At 38.6% G+C, this 24,061-nt stretch overlaps 1 protein-coding gene across 1 annotated transcript in view; it reads right to left on the bottom strand.

Moving 5' to 3' along the window:
* Window positions 1–5,190, bottom strand: part of PSAT1 (phosphoserine aminotransferase 1) — a 40,304-nt gene extending 35,114 nt beyond the window's left edge. Inside the window, exon 1 of the mRNA XM_072605041.1 lies at window positions 4,908–5,190. Coding sequence (XP_072461142.1) covers window positions 4,908–4,967 — 60 coding nt within the window. The 5' untranslated portion in view covers window positions 4,968–5,190. The remainder of the gene's footprint in view (window positions 1–4,907) is intronic.
* Between the last annotated feature and the right edge of the window lie 18,871 nt (window positions 5,191–24,061).

Here is a 24,061-nt window from a genome sequence, read left to right as displayed (position 1 = left end):
GGATAACCTTGGGCAAGTCACTTAACTGTTTGCCTCAGTTTCCTCATCTGTAAAATGAGCCGGAGAAGGAAATGGCAAACCACTTCTAGTATCTCTACCAAGAAATCCCCCAACAGGGTCACAAAGAGACACAAAGTCATGAAAAATGACTAAACAATGATAACGAGTTGTAAGTGTTCATACTGTAAATTTCACAATCCATTCTAGCCTGTCTGAGTTGGCTCCCCCTTGGATAACAACAAGTTTGTCTTAATGTCCAGAAACTCGCCCTTCCCACTTTATGCTAATTGATATCTCTTTCAATTTACAGAATTTAGAACCACAAAGGATCTTGGAAATCATCTTTTAAAATTTTCCCAAAGCCCCTGAACAATTTCACTTAAACTGAGAGAGATTTAAACACTTAAGAAAATAGACTTGATTTTATACAAGGTGTAAGGAAGGTTTAGTTTTTAGGGGAAATTGCATAATACAACTCTATTCCAAAAATACTGACAGGCAGGTAACCGTGGAGCAAAAAACTCCACCATACAGCAAAAAACTCTACTAATTGCTTACGTGCAGTATCTGCCTCCTGCACTTTGGAGTTCACCAGAGTTCATTTGCCACATAACATAGTAGATGATACAGGGAACAAAAGCATGAGCCGGGGATGGGAAGTGCTGATCTAACTAAATTATCCCAGCAACAGGCAGCAGGAGGAGACACTTTTTCTACTGACCACCTCTGTTTCTGCTTACGTTACTCATCCAAAAGTTAACATTTTAATTTTGAGATTAGACCGATGTTATAGTTTTCCTAAGGCATGAATTCACTTAGATATTAACTATGTGAATTTTTTTAAAAACAAATTGTCAAGTCAATACTTTCTTAACATTCTTATAGATGTTTGTTGAATGCTTTATTCATTGGGATACATTGGTTAAAACTTCCATTCTAAAATATAAAAGTAATTCACAGTTCGCACAGAGCAAAACTGTAAAACTCATCATCCAGTCGAGTGGGATGTGGTTTCTATATGTGCAAAAGAAATAGTTGAATTTGATACAGGCAAGTGTGATGTGGTAGAAAGGGCACAATTAGGAGTTCAGGGGGCTTGGGTTCAAGTCAAAGCTTTGAGACTTACTAGCTGAGTTTACTCATCTGTAAAACAAGAGAATTAGGCAAAGTGTGCTCCCATCATTTCTAACTTTATCCTTAGAATGCTGATACACTGGAAAGAGCACTGACACTGGGGTCGGAAGATCTGAGTTCAAATCTCATCTCGTGTTTACAACTTGTGTAGTCTTGGACAAGTTCCTAATGTGTAAAATAAGGGAATTGAACTCTGAGGTCCCTTCCAACTCTGAATCTATCACCTCATGAGCTCATGAATGATCTAAGAGTAACTGCCCTAGTAACCTATTTTGGATCTTTGATGTTGCTTACAAGAAATAAATTTTAAAAAATTATCAAAGTAAACCTGGTATATTATTAGGATGTAAATACAGTAACTAAGATGGGAAACAGAATAATGGATAGTGTCAAACCTTTTAGATGTGGGGCCTGCCTTCATGAAGGTGGGCAGGTCACTTAACTTCATCTAGGAGTTTCCAAACCAAGAGTTTCCCACTTGGTAAAAATCATAGGTCTAGACCAAAAAAACAAAAAAATAACCAAGGACCACAAAACCACCTGCCCTAAAGTAACATGAAGCAATGAGACTTAGGACCTATCTTCATAAAGGGTACAAAGAACACACATCAGCTCACAGACCTCCCCTTACAGGTTCAGCTTCTTTCTGTGGGAGTTCAAACATGCAAATAAAAAGCAGTTACTCAGGAGAGTGTGGTGAGAAGAGCATGGGGTTCAAATTCCAAATTTGTTGCTCACTATCCTTGTAACATTTAGCTCTCCGGGCCTCGGTTTTCTCATCTGCCTAATGAATGGGCTAGACATTGCAATGTTTAAGGTCCACCCTAGCCCTAATGAGCTAACACTCTGAGATGGACATCTAATCCCTCTGATTTACCTAGGTCAAGGAGGGACATATTCCTCTACCACTTAGGACCTGAAGTATCTGGGAGATTAAAAGAAGTCATTAATTGCTGAAATTCAGCATTTTTCTTGCTTCATAGGAAGATGACCCCTGGACTATCAATGGCTATGACGAGAGAACAGAAATTCAGGTAGGAACTACCAGGCTTGAAAGCATTCAAGTTCAAACCCAAACTGTTAACTGAGGCCCAGACCAGGATCACACAGTAATGAATTTTTCAGATACAGAGAACTCTCAGGTCATCTAGTAGCTTACAGGGTGAGGGTAATCTTTGTCAGTGGAAGGTTTACTCATACCATTTAAATCACAGATCTTTGATATGTGATTCATAGCTCTACATCTATGCTCATATGAGTCTAAGTATTTCTACTGCTAAGCCCTTTTCCTATAATGTTAAAATTTTGGCAATAATTATACAAGTAAAATATTGTCTGTTACACAAATATCACCCTGGAACTAAGACTCAATAAAAATGTTGCAAAAACTTCAACATAAAAATTAATAAGTACCCAAGTCTGGCAGGGGAACTAAAGGTAATTTAAAAACTAAGGAATAAAATAAAGCCTGTTATCTCCGCCACAAGGATGATTTATCATTCACTAGATGGACAACATTCTCTAAAGAAACACTCCATGCTCAAAGTCTCTGGTCTTTCAAAACTGAGGATCTCTTTTTTATCTACAACACGACAAAGCTGTGTTCTTATCTGTCATAGCATTAGATCTTGTGGCACATGGGAGAGAAATGCTTCACAGCCTGGGCCTCAAGCTCAGATTTAACAGTGAGAAGAACTGTCGCTGTTCAACTACTGGACATGAGTTTTACAAAGCCTCAGCAGGCTTAAGATCATCTATGACATTGTAAAAGTTGTTTTCCTCAGAAAATGTATTTTTCACCAAAAAAAAGTATTGTTATTAGATATTTGTTAAAATTTAGTTTTGAACTGACATTATTCCCTACTTTTTATGTCCTTTTTGCTATGCCTTTGAAAAAAAAAGTATGGACTTGGACAAGACTCACTTAGGATAGGAATGGGGGCGGGGGCATAGTTGAGTTTCAGATCCGAAATGATTAGGAAATCACAGATCCCTTGGAGTATTTGAGAATATGAAGGTACTTCATTTTCGGGTAGAAGCAACAAGAGCCACTTTTTACCTCCAAAAGCTCAATTACAAATTTTTGTCCCAATGATAGATTAAGCACCTGGCTAAATTCCATTTCACTTAGATGATAATATTGGAACTCATTAGTTTGGCACAAGAGATTTACAATCAAAGACTATTTCTTTTTTCTTCCTTCCTTTTTTTGGGGGGGGAGGGAAAAAAGCAGTGATTTCAACAATTTAATTACCTTCACCAAATGCTGCCAAGGCAATCCTGGTTTTTAAGAGTTGCCTAGGGCACTGAGAGATTGTGACTTGCTCAGCCAGTCTATCAAACTCCAAGGCCTCTTCTCTATCTCCTCTCCTCTGATTTAGAAAAATAAAACATAATCTAGCAAAAGCAGCAGCTTGTCTTTGGACCTTTTATCTGAAGAATTAAAAACTGTTTTCTTAACAGAACATGGAATTCATTTGAGAGAGAAAAGCAAAGCAAAGTATTATCCTCTCATTTTTTTTTCCCTTTTGACCAAGAGAAAACTCTCACTGTGCAGCATCTTATAGAGAGGGGGGCAGGGAGGGTGGACAGGATTTTTCTTTGGAAATCTGATCAAACAGATTCCAGTTCCCTTGAATTCCATTCCAAACTAAAAGTGGCTGGATTACCCCATTACTTCACCTCCACTTAGGGCCTTCCCTCTGAGATTATTAACAATTATAACAAGCACCATTTGCAAGTTGTCTCCCCTCTCTGAAGGTAGGGAGTGAGTTTCTTAGCGCTTGGCATCCCGCCTGGCACGTGGTCAGCATTTAAATGCTCAAAGCTTGACGGGACTGATAGACTGATTAACTGACCCGGGAGGAAAAGAGAGCCAAGTGGGCTGGCAACTCATCCGCTCACCAGGTTGTTGTGTGTGTTTGTCCTTGGTTCTCGAAGAGGACCATGATATCAAGATGACGACATGACTTGCAGTTGACTTTGATTTGAGTGAGGGAGGGCTGGGCAAGGTCACCAGCCTTACCTTCTTCTCCTGAGCCATCTGGGTCCAGTGGCCTGATATTCATCAGGACAGCTGAAGATGGCCCAGGATGCAAGTGAGACCCTGATGCTTTCAGGCTAAGTCTTATCACATTCTCACTTTGAGTGAGATACACCCAGTCAATGCATAGGTTTCTTTAAGTAGTTACTCCAGGAACCTCCCCTTTACTAGCGCTGACCTTGGACAGAGCCAGGTGCGAACCTCTTCTGTCACTTATTAACAGGTGACCTTGGGCAGAGCTTACTGAGAAAGGAGAGAGCTGGGCTGGGGGACCCTTCCCCATCTATGATTTAGGAATATCCCCCTATCCCCCGTCCCTCAAGTCCAGAGACAAGCATGCGAAGCGGAGGCTGTCCTGCCTGGGTCAGCCTGGGCTGGGGAGTGCCAGGGCGGGCGGGTGAGCTGCTGCGGATCACACCGCCAGACGCCGATCGCAGCCCTGGCAGAACGCGGAGCCCTGGCAGCGAGTCAAACAAGGGGCCGCGAGGCGGCTCTGCACCACTGCTCGAGCTGCCGCGGTACCAACCGGAACCTGGCAGTGGCCTAGACCAGCATGGCTTTTCAAGTTCCCTTAGGCTCAGGGCTGCAAAAGGGGGGTGGGGAGGGGGCGCAGGACGGAAGCCCCGCCGGAGAAGGGACTGCCGGCTGCCAAGGAAGAAAGATGCCAAGGAAGCTACAAAGCTGCTTCCCCCGGTCTCTCCGCCCACCCTGGGGAGCGCTGGGCACTTACGGAACCTGGCAGCTTGGCGGGTCCCGGGCCGAAGTTGACCACCTGGCGTGGAGTGTCCATGGTGCTGAGCGCAGCGCTAGGGCAAGCGCGAGAATCAGGGGAAGGAAGAGAGAGGGAGAGAGAGAAGAGCGCAGCGCGAGGATGCCAGTAGCAAGAGAGGCCGACTGCCTAGCCCCCCGAGTTCAGCTGGCGGCCCCACCGGCCCTGATGTTTTATTGGCCCCCTCTGCCCAGAGCCCTCCACGGATTGGTGGGGCCCCAGGAAGTTCGTCGTCTCATTGGCCAAGAAGCCACGAGCTGACAGCGTGATCGTTCCTCCTTGCATCGCCTCCGTTCTCTCGCTCTTGCAAGTTTCCAGCCCCTTTTCTATGCAAGGCAGGCTAGAGATTGCACCATCTTGACAATGCTAGGGGCGGTCCTGCTCTCATTCTCCCTTCTTTAGCTCCCCAGACTTTTCTCTGTGCAAGAAGAGAACGGAGAGAGATAGAGGACTGTGAACTAAGGCTTAGGTGTATTTTTTTAAAGGGGGGAGAGGGGTGTCTTAGCTTGTGTATGTCAGTAAGTCAGTCCGCACACATGCATTTATTAAGTGCTTGTTAAGCGTCATTCCCTTTGCTAAAAGCTGAGGATACAAAGGAAGGCAAACAACACAGTGCCTGAGCCCAAGGAGCTTACATTTTAGCGCGGGAGAGCCATTACAGACGAGGAATCTTTGGCAGTAAGCTGTAGGCATGGCTAGATAACACAACTAATTTTATTAGGCTCTCGCTTACCTTGGGACTCTCTTTTTCTTTGTTTTTTAAGTACTTTCTTGTATTTAGGGGAAGGGTCACTAGAGTTTCCATTGCATCCCTACAACCGTCATCTCTGGAACAGTCTTGGGGCTGAGGGCGACGAGACTGCAGGTGGAGGGCATCAGAGCACTGTCTCCTGGACCGTGCTTCTTTTGCAATTAATAAAAAGAAAACTGATTTAAAAGTCTTGTTTTGGAACCCAGAATGTAAACTTGTACTACTTTCACTATGATTTCTTAATGAAGTAATAAAAAATATCTTAATTTAGCACTTACCTAGTGCAAATATTATCTCATTGGTCCTTCTGTGAGGAACAACCCTGTGCTATTTATTAACCCAAATTAACAAATGTGCCCAGGGTCACACAGTTAATAAGTTGCTGAGGCAGGATCTGAATGTGGATTTTCCTAACTCCAAATCTAGTGCTCTAGCCAAAAATAGGAGAGCCACAATAGACTTGTTGAATAATTCAGCCAGCCTATGTATATGCCTTTAAAGGCTATGCTTTCAAATCTATCATGAGGAACTCTCAAAAAAAAATTTTTTAAGTTGCATTTACTATTACTTTAGCCTCTTTCCCCCTTTTATCACATTTTCAATCATGTATCTTTGACCCAGTCTGCTACCCCAGAAATGCAATTGTAAATCAAAATGGAAGAAGGAGCAGTAGTGAATGATTAATTCAGTTGAATCGAATAAGTAAAGACAATTACTAAATTTTGCTGCAGTTTGCTAACCCCAAGGGCAGACATTTGAGAGGGAATAGCCTTTTTTGAGGAAAAGTTATAGCACTGGGGACCTACTGTCACTTTAAGTTCAACTGGGTCATGTTCAATTTCTAATTAGCACTTGTCCTAACAATATGTTGCCAAGATATTTAGATTTAATAATGGATTTTATGTTGATGTTACCAAAGACTTATTTAATTCAGACTTCACCTGATTTAATCTCTTTGCTAACCAATCAAATTCTCTGATTTTTAAACTACTTGCCAACTATTCAAACTCTTTCATCAAACTCTCCCAAGTGCACTGAATGTCTGAGTAAGAGGTAGAGTGGAACAGAGGTTATTTGTGCAAAGTTGTTGGAGGGTGGGATATATCAGTTTCTCTAATTCAAAGGGTTGAAAGAAGTTGGAGCTGTCAACTGGTCTTGGTATTTTCAGGCATCTACAATATTGAATTTCTGCGATGAGACCTTTGTACAAACCAGGTCACAAATTGCTGCCACAGGGACTTTGGAGTAGAAGATTATATCTTACAATCTGAAAAATGTAAACAGATAAAAAATTAGTTCCTTTAAAAAACATTTTTTTTTTGAGATCAAATTTCCCTCTCACCTGTACTGGAAGTACTTGTGGGCTGATCATTCTTATTGTTTGACACAGGACCTCTGACCTGCTCCATTTTCAACCTGGGTAAATGAAGAGGCCCAAGCCTGGTGGCCTTGACCTGGATGTTCACCATCATGTTGATCATCAGACTTAGTGAAGACACACTTAATCCAGTGCTTAATCCACTGAATCTGTTTTACATGTAAGTAGTTTATAAATGCTTTATTCATTCATTCATTTCAGCCTCAGCCCAGTTGCAGTGATTTATAGACATGAGTTACCAGGTCTAGAAGAAATTAATTCTTATACTGCTGTACAAGCCTTCCTTAATGGTAGCATGAGAAGGTTAAAAGAGACTAAAATCAAAAAGTTTCAAATCCTGTCTATGCCACAATGTCTTTGTGGCCTTAGACAAATTACTACTCCTCTGGTCTTTGCTTTCCTCATCTATAAAATGGTGTGTGGGACTAAAGCACTTCTTAAACTGAAAGTCAGTTGACCACAGCAAAAAGGTTTCTGAATGTTCAATGACCAAAAATTAATGAATCTGAGGTATTTCAGGCAGAGTTTGCCCATGTTGCATTAAGCAACTTCACTGCAGCCTTGGTTCTGAACACAAAGCATGAACACTTCCCACTGTGCAAGCCTTCACACCAGGTAATGCCAACAAACACCACCAGAATCACCTCAGCTCAGATTCAAGACTATTATATGTTATGAATTGTAGTGTTTTTATTGTACATACACATTTTTCTGCTCATGATGGTTTAATTATGGAAAATAAAGAGACGTGATAGTTTAATTATGGAAAATAAAGACTTTTAATATTTTCCTATGATCAATTCTCAGCATGTAAATATCAAATTAGTACATCTTTGCATTGGACTGTGTTAGAATGTTTGATTTTTAAAACTGCTATTATCACCTTCTTTTACAGAAACATGAGTTTGATTGCAGCAAGTAAAGATAAAAGCCCTTTAATAATATTTCTCCACCATCACTGCTGTAGGTGTATGTAAGTGTGAATATCAATTTTTTTAAAATTAAACACAAATATAATTTCATAAGCTAAGACTAGTATTTATTTGAGAAATTATTAGCAGGACAAAAATATTTTTCAGTTATGGATAAGTGGCTAAATTTTAGACAGAAAAGGTAAAAATACTGATGCCAATGTGGCAGAATCTTCACTACCATATTGTAGTACACCAAAATTGACAAGAAAAAGAAAATATTTCAAATCACTTTTGCAATATGAATTTATTTCTAGTAATGTTGGAGTGGGAAAACCTCTTTCTAATGAAGTTATGGCTTAATTTGTAACGAAGTTTTGGCTGCAGAGAGCGTGCAACCAGACAAACTAAAATGTCACCTTAATAGCAAGCATGCAGCATACTGCCATAAACCAAAGGAATATTTTGAACATTTTTTAAAAATCTTCAAATAAAGAAAAACAATGTTTTGAAAAATTTGAAATGCATTTACTTGCATCTTATGAATCTTACTTGATTTCAAAAACTAAAAAGCTCTATGCAATAGGAGAACATCTCATATTACCTCCTGCTATTTAAAAGGTCAGAAACAGTTCACGGGAAAAAGTATTGGGGTGATATTTGGAAAATTCCTTTACTGAATGATACTGTTTACAAAAAAATTTCTGAAAGTATTAATGACCAATGTCAACAGCTTATCACCAAGCTTAAGGGCAGCCCAAAGTTTTCTATTCAGTTGGATCACACAACTAACATCTCACATGGCACAGTGGTTACTTTATGTAAGATATGTCTATAAAGGAAGCATACATGAAGAACTATTGTCTTGTCACTCTTTGGAAGAGCACACAAGAGGGGAAGATATATATCTTAAAGTTGATAAATTTTTTACAAATGGTTTATGATGGAAAAATTGTATTGGAATTGTACAGACGGTGCTGGAGCAGTGATGGATGAGAATGATGGATCTGTAGCAAAAGTTAAAACTGGTGATGATGACCATACCACTTTTACACTATGCATAATGCATCGGGAGGCATTTGTAGCCAAAAATATATCACCAGAGTTAAATACTGTGCTTCGTGATACTATCAAAATCATTAATTTCATTAAAAGCTGTGCCCTTAAAAGTCATTTGTTTTCAAACCTTTGGAAGGACATGGAATCTGATTACAAAAACTTGTAATTCATGAAGAGCAAGTAGTGCTCTCAAGAGGGTAAAGTTTAAACAGATTATTGAAATTGAAAGATGAAGTTATTGTATTTTTGACTAAGCAGAAATCCAATTTTGTTAATTTTCTTCATAATGACATGGCTTTCAAAACTGCATTGTCAGATATTTTTGAAAAACTAAATGATTTAAACATGTCACTTTAAGGGGAAAAAATAGTAACATTTATGTTAAAAGATAAAATTGGAAGTTTTACTAAAAAAGTTAACATATGGAAGAATAGGGTGGAAAATGGTTCTTTAGAAATGTTTGCAACTACAGATGATTTTATAATTGAAAATAACCTTCCCAAAAATTTAGTTAAAAGTTATAATTGATCATCTGAAGTGCCTGGAGACACAGTTTCAGAAATACTTCCTTTCAGATTTTGATTCTAAAAATCTAAGTTGGGTTCATAAACCATACTCAGTTGAAATAAAAAAATGTCAGTCATTTTCCATTAAAATTCAAGAAGAGTTTGCGAAACAGGTTTAAAACTTCAGTTTCCTAAAAAAAAAAAATCATTAAATGAATTTTGACTTGGGATTAGGACAGGATTTTCAACAATTTCTAAAATGGCCCTAAACGTACTTTTGCCATTTTGTACTATGTTCAGCATTCGCAGCATTGACAATTATCAAATCAAAATATCAATCAATTCTGAAAAATATTGAAGATGCTCTGTCCTTCAGTATCAAATATTCTGCCAAGACAATTCTTTATGTAAAAATAAACAAGCTCTTCCATCTCATTACTATGCAAACTTATTTTCAGCTTTAATAAGTGGTAAAATTATATGTATACTGTTACTATACTATACTATACTATAAAGAACTGTTTTAAAACAAAATTTCTTTATGATTTATTATCAGTAAGTGTTTGATTTGTATATTTATTTTACATATCTATATACCTGGGACTGCATAAAAATTTCTCGGGTGAAAAGAGGTCACAAATGGAAAAAGTTCAAGAAGCTTTGATGGAAGCTATGTTCCAGCTCTAAATCTAAGATCTTATGATCCTTTCAAAGGGGGATTCTTGATAAATCAGAATGAGTAAGGTGCAATGGACCTAGAAAGATAGACTGGCATCAAATTGCAAAGGATTTTAAATGCCAAAGAGAGGTGGTTATATTTTACTTTAGATATAAAGAGTACCAGCTACTAGAACTTCTGGAGCAGGGAAGTGATATAGTCAGACATGCCCTGTAGCAACATTCTTTGGCAGCTATGGGAAGGATGGATTGAAAAGGGGAAAGATTTTAAAGTCTCAGTTAAAAGAGTTGTGGCTGGGTGGCAAAGTGGAGAGCACCAGCCTTGGACTCCGGAGGATGTGAATTCAAACAGGACTTCAGACACTTGATAGCTGTGTGGCCCTGAGTAAGTCATTTAACCTTAATTAGTGCCCCTTCCACATGCCCCACCCCTCCACCCCCCAAAAAAAAACTTAATGCAAGTCTAGATCAGGAGTTCTTAATCTAGGGTCTGTAAACTTTTAAAAAAATGTTTGATAACTAGTTCAATATAATTGATTTTTTTTTTGTAATCCTATGTATTCTGTTTTATGTATTTAAAAGCATGACTGAGAAGAGCTTCGTCAGACTTGGAGGACACGGAAAAGGTTACGCTCCCCCAGAGCGGGCCGAATGAGCAGAACCGAACTGCACATCTAAGACATGTGGAGACAGACAGACGGTGCACATTGAGAACGAGGGACAAGCCGCCCTGCCACGCCCCCCAGGCTCGTCTGGACTCGGGGTCCGGCCCGGCCAGTGCCAGGCGTCCACGGAGAAAGGATTGGCTGTCAGTCCTCCGCGCCTCCCCGTCCCAATGCCCCTGAACGCCACCATCAAGATGGGAATCGGTGGGCTGGGCTGGGGCGATGAGTGTCCGGGGCCAACGGGCGGACATCGACTGCATCGGAGGCTCTCGGAGTGTGCCCAGGGTATTGGCCGGGTCCGGGCCCTCGGCTGCGGGGAGGGCAGGCGCCAGGTCTCTGGCCGACTGTCCCAAAGGGACCCAGCAGCGCCGCCTTGCGCGGCTCCCAGCGGCTGCCCTCGCTCGGGGACTTGTTGGGGCAGTCCTTGGCTGCCCCCCAGCGCTGGAACCCATGGCTCTTTGTCTTGCCGTTCAGCCGCAGGCAGTGCCAAGGTCGCACTGCTCTCGGCTCGCTGGGGTGCTCGGAGCTAAAGTTCCGTGAGCTTGGCACGATTTCCCAGTTCGACCCGGTGATGGGGCGGGTATCTTTTGGTCCAAAAGGGCGATTTTTGCCTGAAGAATAGTCGAGGGGGGAGGGGGCGCTCTGGCAACTGTTGACCATGGAAAGACCAAGGCGGAGAATGCCAAGGGGCTGAAGGGGGGTGGGGGGGTGGGGACAAGAGGGCCAGCGGAGAGCAGGAAACGCGGCAGCCTCGCTCAGTGTGGGCGGCGAGTATGAACCAGAGGGCAGCGACCGCAGCAGGGGGGACAGCGGAGGGGTGGACAGGCGGTGGTCCTAAGCAACACAGACTTTATAAGAGAGGATTGAGGAGACAGAGAGGGGGGGAGAGGCAGAGAGAGAGTGAGAGGAGAGAGAGAGAGAGAGAGAGAGAGAGAGAGAGAGAGAGAGAGAGAGAGAGAGAGAGAGAGAGAGAGAGAGAGAGAGAGACAGAGAGAGAGACAGAGAGACAGAGAGACAGAGAGACAGAGAGACAGAGACAGAGAGACAGAGAGAGACAGAGACAGCGAGAGACACATAGACAGACACAGAGAGAAAAGAGAGGGGGGAGACGGGGAGAAAGAGAGAGACAGAGGCAGACAGACAGACCGACAGAGACAGAGAGTAAAGAGAAGGGGGAGAGACAGGGAGAGAAAGAGATACAGTGATAGAGAGTGAAAAAAAAAAAAGGAAAGAGAGAGAGAAGGGCCCAGACCTCAGACTGGGCCTTTGGGGGACAGCAGCAAAATGAGCACATCAGCCAAGATAACTTGGGTAGTCAAATAATCAGTAACTAAAAAGCAATGATTTCCTCGAGGTGGAGGAGAGGGGCTTGATTGGAGTGTTGCAGTAGATTCTGAAAACAGGTATTTCCAAAAATGATTAAAGGAAGGGATGGATAGGTAGTAGGACAACCATGACTGCAAACTAACTTTTCTCCCTGGCTGGGTGAGCTTGTCACAGGAGACCAACCCAGGGGATACAGCAATGAGTAGAAAACAGTGACCACAAAGATAGACCAAACTTCAGCAAGGACTAACTTGGGTCTACCCAATCTAATAAAAATGAAGATCCTTCCAACAACAAAAAAAGAAAGAAATGTGGAGATAGAAATAACAAAATTTGGCCACTGATTATCTACATGGGATGAAGTAGTTAAGAATACGAATTTGAATGTCTGAAGGGATAATAGTTTGATGGAAATAGGGAACTTGGGAAAAGTGGTAGATTTATTTTGGGAGAGGCAGAGAGGGCAAAAGTGAATTCCGTTATGGATAAGCTGAGCTTAAGATACTTATGGGATATCCAGTAGGAAATGTCCAATGGCAGTTGATGATGCAAAATTGGAGTTCAAAAGAGAAACTGCAATCAGATATATAGATCTTCAAGTATCCTTCATAGAATGTATAATTAAACCCAAGAAAGATGATGATGTCACCAAGAGAGAAAATTGAATAGAACACAGTTCCGAGTTTGGGGGCATACCCACAATTAGGGGGTTGTGATACAGATGATCATGCAGCAAAGGAGACTAAGTCTGGGTCAGAGAAGCAGGAAGACAGGAGACAGTCAAATCATTTCATCTTGATTAGAAGGAAAAATTCCCTATTAATTAGAGCTATCCAAGAGTAGAATGAGCTGCCTGAAGAGATAGTGGATTCTCCTTCATTGGAGGTTGTCAAGGAAAGTCTAGATGACCATATCTCATGTATGTGGTAGTAGCAATTCCTTTTTTTTAGATATAGGTTTCAGTAAATAGCCAGTAACAGCCATTCCAACTCTAAAATTCTGTGATTCTATGAAAGAGTTAGCATACAAGTTGCTGTGCAACTCCATATGACAGGCATGTATCCAGGTTCTGTGGGATTGATGTAATCCCAAGGTTAAAAGAACAATAAAAATATTATAGCTGAGGCCCCTATATGATCATTACCTCAATTTGAGTTTCCAGTGAAAGGGATGATTCCCTGTACGAGCTAAGTACAGAGCTAAGGGTACAGCTGAAATATCCAATTTTTATCATTAAATTCACTCATGTCATTTCACTCCTGACTCAGCTACTAAGAATTCCTTCATTTGGACTCGTCTGTTGTCAGAGGTTTTTCTTCTCATAGGAAAGGCTTTTATATATTTCTGCTAGCTTCCACTTCCATCACTCAGACTCACATGGTCTAAAACTTTAGAATAGTTTTATTCACAAAGTGAAATACTCCAAGGTGTCACTGGGCCTGGACTCAGGAAGATAAGTTCAAATTTAGCGTCAAACACTTATTAGCTGTGTGACTGAGAGAATTAGAACAGTAAGTGGTGGGGTAGTGGGAAATGGGTGAACCCACTGGCTCCTTCTTATGACTCAGTTCTGTAGATGATATAATATACTTGGGAGTCTACCTGCCAATACAAACCCGAAACTACATGAACACAATTATAGAGAACTTTTCATACAAATAAAATCAGGTCTAAACAACTGGGAAAACATTAATTGCTCATAAGTAGGCTGAGCAAATATAATAAAAATTACAATTCTACTTAAATTAATTTACTCATTCAGTGCCATACCAATCAAATTTCCAAAAAGTATTTTATAGAGCCAGAAAAAATAGTAACAAAATTACTCTGGCAGAAAAAAAGGTCAAGAATATCAAGGGAATTAATGTAAAAAAAAACTGTGCAGGAAGGTAACTTAGCCATAACAGACTTTAAATGGAATTACAAAGTAGTTATCATCCAAACAATCTGGTACTGGCTAAGAAATAGAGTGGCACATCAATGGAATAGATTAGGTACCCAGTGCACATTAGCATATGCCCATAGTCATCTAATGTTTGATAAAAGCAAAGATCCAAGCTTACTGTACAAGAACTCACTATTTGACAGAAACTGCTGGGAAAACTGGAAAGTAGTTTGACAGAAAGTCATTATAGAACATTTCACGCCATATACCAAGATAAGGTCAAAATGGGTACATGATGTAAAGAGGGATACCATAAGCAGATCAGGGAAGCATGAAATAGTTTACCTGTCAGATGTATGGATAAGAGAAGAATTTATTGCCAAACAAGAAATGGAGAGCATTAAAGGATTTAAAATAGGTCATTTTGATTACATTAAATTAAAAAGGGTTTGCACAAGCAAAATCAACACAGCCAAGGTTAGAAGAAAAACAGAAAATGGGGGAGGGGGAAAATTTTTTCAGCTTGTTTCTTTGATAAAGGTCTCATCTCTCATATATAAAGAGAACTGAGTCAAATTTATGAGGCATTCTCCAATTGATAAATGATCAAAGAATACGAATTGGCAGTTTTCAGAAAAAAAAACAGTGATTTATGATAATCATGTGAAAAACTGTTCTAAATCACTATTGATGAGAGAAATGCAAATTAAAACAACTCTGAGGCACTACCTCACACCTGTCACATTGGTTAACATGGCAGAAAAGGAAAATCAAAAATCTTGGAGGGGATGTGGGAAGATTGGGACACTAATACCCTGGTGGTAAAGTTGTAAGCTGATCCAACCATTCTGGAGAACAATTTGAAACTATACCTAAAAGGTTATAAAACTGTGCATATCCTTTGACCCAACAATACGACTACTAGGTCTGTACCTCAGAGATCAAGGGAAAAAGAAAAGGACCTATCTGTACAAAATATTTCTAGTAGCTCTTTTTGTGGTGGCAAAGAATTGGAAATTGAAGGAACACTTATCCGCTGGGGAATGGTTGAATACATTGTGGTATATAATTATGAATGAGTACTATTGTGTTATAAGAAATTATTATCAGGATGTTTTCAGAAAAAAACTAGGAACTGATACAAAGTGAAATGAGCACAACCAGGAGAACATTGTACACAGTAAAAAGAATATTATACAATGATCAACTATTTTCAGCAATTTAATGGTCCAAGACAGTTCTGAAGGACTTATGATGAAAAATGTTATTCACCCTTCAGAGAAAAAACTGATGGAGCCTGAATGCAGATCAAAGTATACTATTTTTAATTTATTTTATCTTTTGGATCTATGTTTTCTTTCACAACATGACAAATATAGAAATATGTTTTGTATGACTACCCTTGTATAACCTACATAAAACTGCTTACTGCTCAAAGAGGAGGAAGGGGAGGAAGGTAAGGAGAGAATCTGGAACTCAAAATTTTCAGAAAGTTAAAAAATTTACATTTAACTAGAAAAAATAGAAATGTTGCCTTTTTAAATTTATTACATTTTTCTTTTTAGCATTCAAAAAAATTTGAGTTCCAAATTATCTGCCTCACTTCCACTCCTCCCCTATCCATTGAGAAGACAAGAAATATTATATTATTTATATATACAAAAATAATGTAAAGCATTTCCATATTAGCCACATTAAAAAAAGCAAGAAAAATGAAGAAAGTGAAAAATATACAGTTAAATTTATACTCAGAGTTCTTTAGTTCTCTTTCTAGAAGTGAATAGCATTTTTCATCATAAGTCCCTAAGAACTGTCTTGGATCATTGACCTTGATTAAAGTGGCTAAGCCTTTCATAATTGATCATCCTTATAATATTGCTATAACTGTATACAATATTCTCCTGGTTGTGTTCATTTCACCTTGCATCAATTCATGTAAATCTTACCTGGTTTTTCAGAAACCATCCTGCTCATAATTTTTCATAACACAATACTGTTCCATCACAATCATATATCAAAAATTATTGAATCACCACCCAATTGATGGAAATGCCCTCGATTTCCAAGTCCTTACTACCACAAAAAGAGCTGCAATAAATATTTTGGTACAATTAGGTCTTTTTTCACTTTCTTTGCTGTCTTTGAGACACAGACCTAGTAGTGGTATTTCTGGTTCAAAAGGTATGCACAATTTTATAACCCTTTGGGCATAGTTCCAAATTGTCCTCCAGAATGGTGGAACCAGTTCACAGCTCCAACACTATATTAGTGCATCTATTTTTTCATATCTCTGCACTTATCATTTTCCTTTTCTTTCATGTTAGACAATTTGATAGGTATGAGGTGGTACCTCAGAGTTGTTTTAGTTTGCATTTCTCTAATTAATAGTGATTTAGAGCATTTTTTTCACAAGACTATAGATAGATTTGATTTTTTTCTTCTGAAACCTGCCTATTCATATCCTTTGACCATTTATCATTTGAGGAATGACTCTTCTTATCAATTTGACTCAGTTCCCTGTATAATTGAGAAAGAAATCTTTATCAAAGAAACTGCCACAAAAATTCTTTCCCAGTTTCCTGATTTTCTTCTGATTTTGGCTAAATTAATTCTGCTTATGCAAAACCTTTTTAATAGTATTTTATTCTGGAAAAATAAAATATATCTTTTAAAAAGATAGTTGGGTTTACTTCACTGTCCTGAGTTAAGTATACCACCAAGTAAAAATAATCATTAAATTGCATACATAACAGTAACCAGACAGTTGATAATACTGAGTGATGGGTCAAGATAAGTGCAATTCTCTCAGACACTATTATATTTATACTGACATATGTGTATATATATATATATATATATGTATATATATATAATCTCTTAGTATATATACATATATATTACTCATAGTAATAAGAGCTTAAGAAGAATAAAACATAGGTGATAACATCATTTTCCAGCATCAATGTTCCCTAAAATTGTATTGGTCAGCTTTTTCATCTTTTTTAATTTTTTCTTTTTTTGATAATTTCATCAGTGCAGAGAATTTCCCCTACAGAAGTCCCCTCAACAATTCTTTGTTCTTTGTAGTCTTACATAACTCTCTGAGATATAGAGAGGTTGGCTCATGTTCATACAAGTAGTATGTATCCAAGGCAGGATTTGTACCTGGGTCATCCTGACTCCAAGCATGGTCCTGTATCCTTAATCATGACACCTCTCTAAGTACTCTATTAACTTTAAGAAATATGGAGCTGCAGGGATAAAGGCCTCATTTCTAGAATATATAGAGAACTGACTCAAATGTGTAACTATACAAGTCATTCCCCAACTGATAAATGGTCAAAGGATATGAACAGGCAATTTTCGGAAGAAGAAATTAAAGATATCTGTAATCATATGAAAAAATGCTCTAAATCACTGTTGATTAGAGAGATGCAAACCAAAACAACTCTGAGGTACCACATCACACCTATAAGATTGGCAAACATGACAGAACAAAAAAATGATAAATGCTGGACAGGATGTGGGAGAGTTGGAACAGTAATTCATTGTTGTTGGAGCTGCGAGCTCATCCAACCATTCTGGAGAGCAATTTGGAACTATGCCCAAAGGGCTACAAAAATGTGCATACCCTTTGACCCAGCAATATCACTACTAGGACTGTATCCCCAAGAGATCATAAAAATGGGAAAGGGTCCCACATGTACAAAAATATTTATAGCAGCACTCTTTGTAGTTGCCAAAAACTGGAAGTCAAGGGGATGTCCATCAATTGGGGAATGGCTGAATAAATTATGGTATATGAATGTAATGGAGTACTATTGTGCCATAAGAAATGATGAACAAGAAGACTTCAGAGAGGCCTGGAAGGACTTATATGACCTGATGCTGAGTGAAAGGAGCAGAACCAGGAGAACTTTGTGCACAGCAATGACCACAGTGTGCCAGAGTTTTTTCTGGTAGACTTGGAATTTCGTAATAACGCAAGAACTTATTTAAAAAAAAATCCCAATGGTGGTTTTCTAAGGCAAAATGCCTTCTACACTCAGAGAAAGAAATATGGAAGTCATTCGTAGAATGTAGCAGATCATGTTTGTGTGTGTGTGTGTGTGTGTGTGTTTGTGTATCATGTTTTGATTTGTTATATGATTTCTTTCATTTATTTTAGTTCGACTACATAGCATGACTATAGTGAAAATGTACTCAATAGGAAAGTATATGTAGAACCTATACAGAATTGTATGCAGTTGTGGGGAGGGAGGGGGGTAGTGGGGGGCATAAAATCTTAATTTTATGCAAGTGATTGTTAAACATTAAAAAATAACAATAATAAAATAAAATTTAAAAAAAAATGTGGAGCTGGAAGGAGACTTAGGTATAATCTGGTCAAATCCTCCTACCCCCTTCAATTTATTGATAAAGAAGCCAAGGCCCAGAGAAGTTAGAAAACTTGCTCAGGATTGAATGATGGCTGAGTTGCTCGTGCTTTTTCCTTCCTCAATTAATCAAGTTTCTATGTTGTGTTTCCCCAGTAGAATGTAAGTTCCAAAAGCACTGGGACTGTTTCTCATTTTGTCTTTGTAACAGTATCTAAAATAATGTCTTGTATTTACTGGCAATTAATAAGTACTTTTTGGGTTGGATTAGAAGGCAGACAACAATCCATGTCTCCTTGTCCTACTTAGTCAGTGTTCTTTCTACCATGCTAAGCTGGGTAGTATGATTCTTCTCATTTTACAGAAGAGAAAAACAAGGGCCAGTTGTAATTTACCTAAACTCATAGGCATTAATGATCAATCTTGAAAGAAATCTTTAAGAAAGACAAGGAAAACCACTGCATTTTGTCTGAGGCATATTGCCCCAGTTGTAGGGATTTAAAGTAAAATGATTGCAATCTTTTCAAAGGAATCCATACTACAAAGAAAGAGAAGAGACTAAAGTACAAAGCTTTACAGCATGAAATTTAATGCAGCATATTTAGTGTTCGAGGAGAGGAAAATGCAGGAAAATACATGCCTTACCTTTTTACAAGGCTGCCACTCCCTTCATGTTTATTTTATCTCACTGGGTACAGCATTCCCCTTTAAATGAATATTAGTGGATGGGATAAAATAAATCTTTACTTGACATTTCAATGGACAGACCCACAGAGCTTCCTATTTTCCCTGTTTCTGGGCTAATGGATAGACTAACAGAGTGAGGGAATGATGCATTCAAATCCTGCTTCAGACACTTCTACCTGTATGGCCTGAACAAATCAAATCTCCTTATCTTTCAAATGGGGATAACTGTCATGAGTATCATCATATCATATGTAAAGGTGCTTTGCAGGCCTGGAAGCTCTCTATGTATGTCAGGTACCGTGACTCTTAATGCTGGCTCCATATCATAAGCATCTTTGACTACAGGGTGTCTCCTGCTTCACACTTTCTCCTGAAGCTTTTATATAACTTTGTTTTTCTCTGTGTTTCTCACTACTTTTCCATGCTTAACAATTATTACCAACATTTCCTCTGTTTCACCAATATTAGCATCATTATAGATGTCTCACTTATTGTTATAAATGACCAGTAAGAAGAAAATAAATGTATATGGAAGAAAGGCAGGCTGGCTAGTGACTAGAGTGGTCCACAGAGTCAGGACACCTGATTTCAAGCCCTGCCTATGGCACATAATTGACTCAATGAACTTTGTCAAGTCACAACTTCATAGTGTTCTCAGGCAACTCTCTAAGGCTCCTCCATGTGCAACAGTTGCCTGTGTGTTTTGGAAGGGGAGATTTCCTAATGGAGAATTCCCAGTGCTAAGGAAATCAGTTTCTCTCCCCCTAAAATATCTGTTGTGGAATTATGTCCACAGAAAACAGAGGAGACAGATGACAGTACAGAATCTAGACATACAGTCGTGATACCTGGGAGGCAGGTGGATCTGTTGGAAGCCTCTTTTTTTCATTTTTCACCCAGACCTATCATTTAAGATGTTTACAGGCTCTTAGTTCTAATGAGATATAATACATTATCCCTGATTGTCTGGAGCTACTGTGATAGTTTTTCCAAGCACTGGAGAAAAAGACCCAAAAGTTTTCATATAAGAGACTAGGATTGAATGAGCTTCATAGTTAAAAGTACAGGATTTGGCAGGTTTGGGAAAGGGCAAGGGAGAAAGATACTTCTCTTCCTAATTTACCTCTTGCTTTTTTCAAACACCTACAAACCGTTTCAATTTACCTTAAACCCTTTACTGAAGTTTAAAAGCAATGTAGAATGGTTTAGGAAGGGCTAGAGTCACTCAAGTGAGATTGGCATCAGAAATAGGGCCAGATGCCAGTTATGGAGGGCAGCTAAGTGGTGCAGTAGGTAAAGAGCTAGACTTGGAGTCAGGAAAACCTGAATTCAATCTTGTTTCAGATACTTAGCTAGCTGTGTAACTCTGGGCAAGTCATTTAACTTCTGTTTGCCATAATTTCTTCAACTGTAAAAAGGGAATAGTAATAGCACCTTCCTCATAGGATTGCTGTGAGGACCTAAAAAATTCTATAAAACACTTTGCAAACTTTAGTCTTATACAGGGTGTCCCAACAGTCTTAGTGTGGCTTTAGACTATTAAAGCTTAAATGCTAGCTAATAATTAGTAATGTCCTAAGCTTCTGCATCTAGGTCTCTTCCTCTGCCCAGTGATTCTACATCAACTCCAAACAAGCTATGGGGGTTCTGGGATGATGTGCTGCCGTGCTTTCTCCTATTATTACAGCCCAGGCTGATAAACCATTTAGTAATGTTCAGAATGAACAGATGCCCACCAAGGAGAATTCTAAATAATTCTTTAAAAAAAGAAAATTATAATCATGATAATAATAATAACTAACTTTGGGGCAGGTAGGTGGTGCAGTGCGTAGAGCATTGGTCCTGGAGTCTGGAGGGCCTGACTTCAAATCCAGTCTCAGACACCTAAGACTTAGTAGCTGTGTGACCTTGGGTAAGTAATTTACTCCCAATAGCCTTGCCTTCCCCCCTCCAAAAAAAGAAAAAAAATAACTACCTTTATATATTACTTGTACAGCACTTGACAAATTTCATTTGATCCTTACAACACCTCTGGGAGGTAGATGCTCTTATGATCTCCGTTTTACAGATGAGGAAACTGAGGCATTGAGTGGCTAACTGACTTGCCCAGGGTCAAACAGGCAGTAAGTGTCTGAGGCAGGATTTAAAATCAGGTCTTCTTGACTCCCAGGCCAGTGCTCTCCCCACTATAATACCTAGCTGGCTTTGATTAACATTCTCTGATTAACAGTGATTATAAACATTAATCACGTATCAGTGTGCTAGGTAGTTGTATGTGGTTTTATGGTGTTTTTTTCCTTTAACTAATAGAATCAGATATGGTATCAATATAAAAATTTCCATTTTAAAATCATTACATCTTTGTTGCCAAAATCCCATCTTCATTAACAGAACATCCATTTCTCTAAGAGATTTATTATAACCTTGAAGGTTATAATGGAGGAAACTGAATTGATTACAGTGCTGAGAGCAACATCAAACATACTACATGTAACTACATTTTATACACTTCATTGAATCAATAGCAAGTGATACTCTGTCTTCCCTTCCCCCTATGCTAGATTTGAGTTCCTGAGATCGTTACTAACTTCTCACTTCAGGAAATGATGCTGTAAAAGTCATGTTCATATTGTTTTCCTTGGTTATCCTACCACTTACTAGGCATGTATATTTTTGGCAGTACTTTTGTGAAAAATAACAACCTGGAAATAAGATGCATTTTCATTGATTATTAAATGATTGAAAAAAGTGATATACAGACATAACGAATTATTATTATATTCTTAACAATAAATATGAGGAATTCAGAGAAACTAACTGATATAGAATAAAGAAGGATATGCACATGGGTACAGAATGTTGCACGGCACGGCTGTACTTGGTCTGACACTGGCAGTTGATTTTCTTTGACTGTTTTTCTTTGTTAAAAGGGAGTGTGGGAGAGAGTGGAGAGGGAGGAGGGAGGAGGAGGGAGATAGTGTAGGAGTAGGGAATAATATGTCTAGAAATGATTATGATGTAAAAACAAAAAAGAACAAATTTATTTTTTCAAAAACCTAAGTCTACTAGTAACAAAACTAAAATGAATGGAGCCATTGTTTGGATGGCTCAATTAAGTACAAACATTTGACCCTTGTATTGGACTGGTAGAAAATAAAAAAAATTGAGTGTGGGATTTTTTGTTTGTTTTGATTTTACAAAATCTCAGTGGTTCTCTTTGACTGATGAAACCAAAGGTCTGTTTAGTTACTTGCCTTTCCAGTGCCAGGTCGAGTACAATGGATTACAAACATATTTTTCATCCACACTTGTTAGTATTTCCTAGCTTTTTAGAGTTTTACTAATCTTCTAATTATTTTAAGGTAACATGGGGAGAAGTTACTTGATTAAACTCTACAAGCTAGAAAAAAAACCTACGAAAGCATAACTTCATGCTTTGTTCATCCAGACCACCAAAATACTCTAAAGTAATTTTCATGTATTGACACTCAAGACTGAGGATAAAAAAATCCTCTTTTTAAAAGGAAAAGAAATAAGAGAAAGGCAGACTTAATACATCAATAATAAATGATCACATGGAAGAAAACATTTCAACACTCATGGCATCATGAGAAAAACACAACATTAAACCTATTTTAGTTGATGTCCTCTACAAAGTCTTATTCTGATGCTTCATCATGGTTTCCTTGTTTTTGTTTTTCAAAGACTCTACCAGCAAAGCATGAACTCTATCAGGTTTTTTACCACACTGGAAATACTTTGAATATCATTCCAGAAATGGATTGCCATCTATTCCAAATTGTGATGAATGTTTTGGTAATGACAAGCCATGAAACACAACACAAAAAAACACAACAAATATCCCTTGAGTCCTATGCAGCACCATCATGTCTCTACAGGGATGGTGGCAGAGTGTCAGGGAAAAGGTCATGGAGAGTGAGAATCACATGGTCTTTTGACTGTCAATAAACTTCAGTTTGACTATTAGTGTTTTGCTGGAGAAGTTAAATTATATCAATCTTGACATTCTTATTGAAAACAAGACCAGAATAAAGAATTTGTAGATAAATGGGCTAAATGGAAGGAAGGTTCGTAGGTACTCAGTGGAATACCAAATAAAAAATTGGCAGAGTAGATTTTATCATATGCCCAAAGACAACAAGACAAATTATTTCATGGCTCATTTGGCCAGTACATGCTATACAGTATTCATAATAAATATTTGCAAGAGGACTACATGAAAAGAGTTTATTGCTGAGAATAAAAGACTTAGATAAATTCCATGAAGATAAGACCTTCCAAACCAAAGCAACATGTACTATAATGCCTGGTGACTGTCATGCAAAGGTGGAAAAGATGAGGATGGGGAGATATGTGCGTGTATGTGTGTGTTTGTGTATGCGTGTGTATGTGTTTAAGGAAATCATGTTTTGGGAAGAAGTAATAAGAGAAAACAAAGGAAGATTTGAAGGTTATGCAGAAACTTCATGTCTCACGAACATTTTCTTCAGGAAAAGAATTGATAGGTGCTAGACCTGGAAAGCACAAAAGAAATTATATTTAACAGACAGGAAAAAAATTGTTATCAAAATAGGAGTTATCCCTGAGTCAGCTGTCTGTGTACAGTCAGACCATCAACTTGTCAGATAAAAGATCAGAATTAGTAAAATGCAAAAAAAAGAATTATAAGACAAAGAGACAGGATAGAATTGAAAATTCAGTCCTAAGCTATTTAGAATATTGATCATCAAAAATGGGAAATGATCAACATAAATTACATTGATACTAATTATAATAATTCCATGCAGACATTGAACCAATTGCTACAACAAGGATTCCAAAGAAGGCTAGAAAGCGCCTTAGTCAGCAGTATATGATTTACTTGCCAAATGG

Source organism: Notamacropus eugenii, chromosome 1 (assembly GCF_028372415.1).
Source record: "Notamacropus eugenii isolate mMacEug1 chromosome 1, mMacEug1.pri_v2, whole genome shotgun sequence".
In the NCBI taxonomy this organism is placed as follows: domain Eukaryota; kingdom Metazoa; phylum Chordata; class Mammalia; order Diprotodontia; family Macropodidae; genus Notamacropus; species Notamacropus eugenii.
The sequence above is the reverse complement of the archived record's forward strand: the minus strand, read 5'-3'. Positions and strand labels throughout refer to the sequence as shown.